Here is a 5626-nt window from a genome sequence, read left to right on the forward strand (position 1 = left end):
GGAATCTTAAGTGCAGCAGAAATTTTTTTGTAACCTTGGCCAGATCTGTGCCTTGCCACAATTCTGTCTGAGCTCTTCAGGCAGTTCCTTTGACCTCATGATTCTCATTTGCTCTGACATGCACTGTGAGCTGTAGGGTCTTATGTAGACAGGTGTGTGGCTTTCCTAATCACGTCCAATCAGTATAATCAAACACAGTTGGACTCAAATGAAGGTGTAGAACCATCTCAGGGATGATCAGAAGAAATGGACAGCGCCTAAGTTAAATATATGAGTGTCACAGCAAAGGGTCTGAATACTTATGACCATGTGATATTTCAGTTTTTCTTTTTTAATAAATCTGCAAAAATGTCAAAAATTCTGTGTTTTTCTGTCAATATGGGGTGCTGGGTGTACATTAATGAGGAAAAAAATGAACTTAAATGATTTTAGCATATGGCTGCAATATAACAAAGAGTGAAAAATTTAAGGGGGTCTGAATACTTTCCGTACCCACCGTACTTTATACTTTTTTGCTTCCAGTTGCATAGCCACTCACATTTGCAGAATTCTGAGCTGGGGTTGATGTGTGTTTTCCTCTTCTTCTAGCTGGGCACAGTGGATGACGATAGTATGGAGGAATATTACAGTAAGTCTGTTTCACTCAACAAACAGCAGTGCCAGGTCCTACTGAGACTCATCCTGAGGAAGGCTGGCTGTTTCAGGGCTCGCATCTCCTACAAGGACCAGCCACTCAGCAACGGGGAATTTGACATTATTGTTCTCAGTGGTGAGCAGCATTTACATAGTGGAGAAAAATACACTTTTGTAGGAGAAATGAACCAGAAATGCAATTTTCTAATAACCTTTTAATGCATTTTAATACGTTAGGTTTAGGTTTAGTTCCCCAGCCTGTGTTTTCTCAGCCTGACACTTACCTAATACATTTTAATTGCAGAGAATGAGAAGACCTGTGTGGAGAAGAACGTGTCCACTCCAGGCATAAGTATCTACTTTGAGGCATACCTTTACAGCAGTGGAAACTACAGCAACTCCTCATGGCAATTACCTGCCTCATCTTTGCTGGCTCCTCAGCGGAGGCCCTCCATGGGAGAAGAGGAAGATGAGCATGACTCTCCTGTGGAGGGACAACCTGAGAAGTTCAAGAAACCAAAAAAGGTCTACTGTTACATATCGCCAAAGGTAAGTGGGCAGCATACCACAATTAGTTTTAATGAGAATGCTTTTTCTTATTCAACAATTGGGTTTGTGAACATTAGAAAATACTGTATTTGTGGTAATGTAAGATGACATCAACTTAGACTTCTATGTTGAACAGCAACTATCCGTGAAGGAGTTCTACCTGAAAATTATTCCGTGGCGCCTTTTCACCTTTCGAGTATGTCCAGGAACGAAGGTGAGCAGAAGTGATATTGGGAAAACACTGGCGAACCAGCCTCTTTGATTTGGTTTGACAAACTCACCTGCTGTCTTTTCAGTTTACCTATCACGGTCCTGACCCAGTGCACAAGTACCTAACTCTAGTAGTGGATGATGGAATACAGCCTCCCGTGGAGCTCAGCTGCAAAGACAGGAACATCATGGCTGCCACCTTCATTCGCTTCCTCCACAAGAACATTGGTTTGTTTCAGCCTAATGTGATTCATTTTGCCTTGAGCTGCACTTACTAAGTCATATATGGAGATCTGTAGCAGTATAGCAGATTATTTTAATTATTATTTTCTACAGGTGGCTCTGAAACATTTCAAGACAAGGTGAACTTCTTTCAACGTGAACTCAGGCACATCCACTCAAAGAGACCTCGCACAAAGACCTGCCTGAAGGTCACTCGGCACTCCATTCTAGAATCTGTGAGTGCTCCTTTACTGTGCCATAAGACTGGTTCACAAAACTAGACATGGAATCATAACAGCTTTCTGGTTCCATTGGTGATTTTGGCTCTCTTGCTTTTACTCAGTCCCTGAAGGCTACAAAGAACTTCTCAGTGTCAGACTGGAGTAAGAATTTTGAGGTTGTGTTTCAGGATGAGGAAGGTAAACAAAATATCTTCAGAAAGTGTGACGTGAATGGGAATTTTATACATTTTTGCTTTTGCACAATTGTTTTTACATAGTAATTCACTGAGGTGAGTATAATGCTAAATAGCCTTTGACATTTCTCTGCAGCTCTAGACTGGGGAGGGCCTCGCAGGGAGTGGTTTGAGCTGATTTGTAAGACGCTCTTTGAAACCTCCAATCAGCTGTTCACCCGCTTCAGCGACAATAACCAGGGTCTTGTAAGTTATTCTTCTGAACCACTTTTAACAAATGCTTAGTGTCCTCTTAAGCTACACACAGTTAAAAAAAAAAAAAAAAAAAAAACGGCGCTTAACGCGTCTTTGCAACGTCACCGTCTGGCAGGAGGACCAACACACTGCAGGACGGTTTAGGACTGTAGATCTGCTGGACTGATACAACAGTTTGACAAACTATCATTCAGACTACGCCTCTCAGCTGAAGGGTCTTAAGAGGGTTTTTTTCCCCTCTCTCACACAAACCCAATCATTTTTTAAGGTTTTTGGACAGACCTTTGCAGAAGCTTTAAATGTGACTTAAACCCAAAGACGCGCAAGAATTTGATAGATTATTGAAATTGTGACATGAATAGGTCTTATAAAATGCCTTGCGTAGTAGGGGGCAGAGGAGCACAAAGGAAAGAGGTATTCTCCATCATCAATCTTTCACTACAGAGCTTTGTGTTACGTTCTGGAAAACGGCCCCGGCAGCAGCCAGTTTTGATCCTATACTAAATATTATATACCAGGCTGTAAACCTTAAGGTTGTGACTAAACGTGAGAGTTAATCTGGGCTTTTTCAATCAACCATTTTCATCGGAGCAAAGCGAGTAAAGCCCGCTTTTTGGATGTGGCCTTAGAAAGGCACTAGAATAGTGGTGAGACGGCGCTGAAAAATGAATCCACAATCCTTTATGTTGCTGGACAGATTAGAGAAATTAATGTGCTCGCCACAGTCGCAAAAGTTGCTCAATAAAATTACACGTAGTAATTGGATGTCTTACTCCCAATGTTGAAACTGAGTTCAGCCTCTTATTTATTTTTTTTTATTAGAAAATGAATGACCAAATATTTACTTAACCAAACACTCATGTTCAAGAGCGTTTCTCAACACTTAAGTGTTCTAATCCCGTCTCTAATGTCTTGCCTTTGCTGACCATTTCTTCAAGAGCCACACAGCTATTTCATTGTAAACCATTTTATATTGGACATTTACATCCTGCCGCATGTTCTTCTGCAGGTGGTGGAGCTGATATCAGGGGGAGCTCAGATTGCTGTTACAAATGAAAACAAGATGCATTATCTCAACCTCCTGGCCCAATACAGGTTGGCCGGCCAGGTGAGAGATGAGGTGGAACACTTCCTGAAAGGTAAGAAGCACAGCTGCAGTAAACTGTTGTTGTTTATTTGTTTTTGTTTTTTTGCCAGTTTCTCTAATCTGAAATGTCCGGCACTGTGGATGTAATTAGTGTAATTTCCTGATCAACTGCAGGTTTGAATGAGCTGGTTCCAGAAAACCTGCTAGCCATATTTGATGAGAATGAGTTGGAGGTATGTTTCAATGTTTATAATAAAATCCTGTTGAACTTTACAACACTAGATAGTTTATTCCCCCCCTTTCATCTCTTCAGCTGCTGATGTGTGGCACCGGTGATATAAACGTACAGGACTTCAAGGCTCATGCTGTGATTGTTGGCGGGTCGTGGCACTTCAGGGAAAAAGTATGGCAGTCTCCCTTTTCTCCTAGGTGCAGGAAAGTGGTGCAATTTTCTGACTGTGTTGATTTTGTGTCGACACAGGTGATGAAGTGGTTCTGGGCTGTGGTGTCCAGCTTCACCCAGGAGGAGCTGGCTCGTCTGCTGCAGTTCACCACCGGCTCTTCTCAGCTTCCACCTGGGGGATTCAACACCCTTTGCCCCTCCTTCCAGATCATTGCTGCCCCCACACACAGCACCTTGCCCACTGCACACACCTGGTGAGTAGGAAAACACAGGCACATACTGTATTAAAGCTTGTAGCTATTTAATATTTTGTCTGTATGTTTTCGATTGTCTGCAAGTCCCATGAAAACACTTTTTGACTTCTCAGCCTTGTCTGTTATCAGCCCCAAGCCAATTTACTGAAAATGCAAAGCTTAAAAAGGCTACAAGTTTTATCATTTAATGTTCAAACGAGTGTTCATGGTAACAAAATAACATGTCTCTCAGTGCAAGAGTGTGGCTCATTGATGTTTTTGGACAGCAAAAGGAGCTCTTTGACTCTGAGACGTATATCACACTTGGAAAAAATCAGGACCATACTTTTTCAGGAATCAGACATTACTCATCTGTCTGTTGTTGTTTTTTTCTGTTTAGCTTTAACCAGCTGTGCCTCCCTACCTATGACTCCTACGAGGAGCTGCACAAGATGCTGAAGCTGGCTATCAGTGAGGGCAGCGAAGGCTTCGGCATGCTCTGACTCTACCACCATGACTCTTGACTTTGCTCGAATAAGAGGAGACCAAAAGTGGCCACTCCAGTGAACCATCGTTCATCTCCATTTAACATTTGGGTTTCTTGTCAAAGAATCCTTATAAATACTCTCTTGGGATGAGAATGCATTACAGGAACTCCTCAAAGGCTGAAGTGGAATCAGGACAAGGCTACTCTATGTATATACAATATCTTGCTTTTGTTAAAAAAAAAGAAACCATGGACTGCAGTGGAAGGTGAGGTTTTTTTTTGCTAATTTTACTTCTTAATGCTGAAAGCTAGCTTAGTTTTACATGTTTGAAAGACATGATTCTTGAGCAAAGGCCTTGAGTATTACTGTATAACTGCTTCTTTTGCATTTTGCAAACTGAGGAACACAAGTGCAACAGCAGCCTACATGCAGTGTGGTTAATTTGTACAGCGCTTTGGCCTTAATCGATCAGGGACTGATGTGTGTATGTAAATATATAACATCAATCTTTCAATTCATACTAGTGTGTATACATAGTTTTTCATCTTGTTAATTTTTTTATTTGACATTTAAGGAGAAGGGATTTCTTTCTTGTTGTACACCTGATGTGTTGAGACTTTATATAATTTATATAAGCTTTTTTTCTGTCAGAGATGAATGGTTTTTAAAAGAAGCCAAGTAATTTCTATCGTTTATACATGTTTTTAACTTATTGTCTCTTGAAAAATGTATTTGCATAGACCCATACTGGTGACACTATGTTTGTCTGGAGCAGTACATGGTTTTGTTATATAACCTGCCTTTTTCATGCCCTTTGCCTCTGATTGTATCTAGAGAGGTGAGAAAAACAGTCAACAATAATAGGCAATAGTTAGATTATGACATTTCTGCCAGTACACGCAGAGGTTGCTATGGATGTAAGTGTTGGTTGGATGATGGGGAGAACCCATATATAGCAAACCCTTTGTTGTGTATGCTGTGTGCTTTTTATTTTCTCATTCACAGCCTTTTATGGGTTTACCTCAGAATCTCTTAATGCCACCTATGCATCCTCTGAACAGGTATTCATACACATGTAAGGCAACGTGTACACTTCATTCATAGCTGTCTCCTTACAACCTTACAGCGGTA

The 5626-nt window shown here is 41.0% G+C and overlaps 1 protein-coding gene across 1 annotated transcript in view; it reads left to right on the forward strand.

Moving 5' to 3' along the window:
• Positions 1-5258, forward strand: part of arel1 (apoptosis resistant E3 ubiquitin protein ligase 1) — an 18556-nt gene extending 13298 nt beyond the window's left edge. Inside the window, exons 10-20 of the mRNA XM_020613940.1 lie at positions 938-1182; positions 1319-1396; positions 1479-1620; positions 1729-1850; positions 1958-2033; positions 2166-2308; positions 3294-3423; positions 3546-3604; positions 3685-3774; positions 3853-4028; positions 4408-5258. Of these exons, the coding sequence (XP_020469596.1) occupies positions 938-1182; positions 1319-1396; positions 1479-1620; positions 1729-1850; positions 1958-2033; positions 2166-2308; positions 3294-3423; positions 3546-3604; positions 3685-3774; positions 3853-4028; positions 4408-4510 (1364 nt within the window). The 3' untranslated portion in view covers positions 4511-5258. The remainder of the gene's footprint in view (positions 1-937; positions 1183-1318; positions 1397-1478; positions 1621-1728; positions 1851-1957; positions 2034-2165; positions 2309-3293; positions 3424-3545; positions 3605-3684; positions 3775-3852; positions 4029-4407) is intronic.
• The last annotated feature ends 368 nt before the right edge of the window (positions 5259-5626 follow it).

The sequence above is a fragment of the Monopterus albus genome, unplaced genomic scaffold, assembly GCF_001952655.1.
Source record: "Monopterus albus unplaced genomic scaffold, M_albus_1.0 scaffold140.1, whole genome shotgun sequence".
Lineage (NCBI taxonomy): Eukaryota > Metazoa > Chordata > Actinopteri > Synbranchiformes > Synbranchidae > Monopterus > Monopterus albus.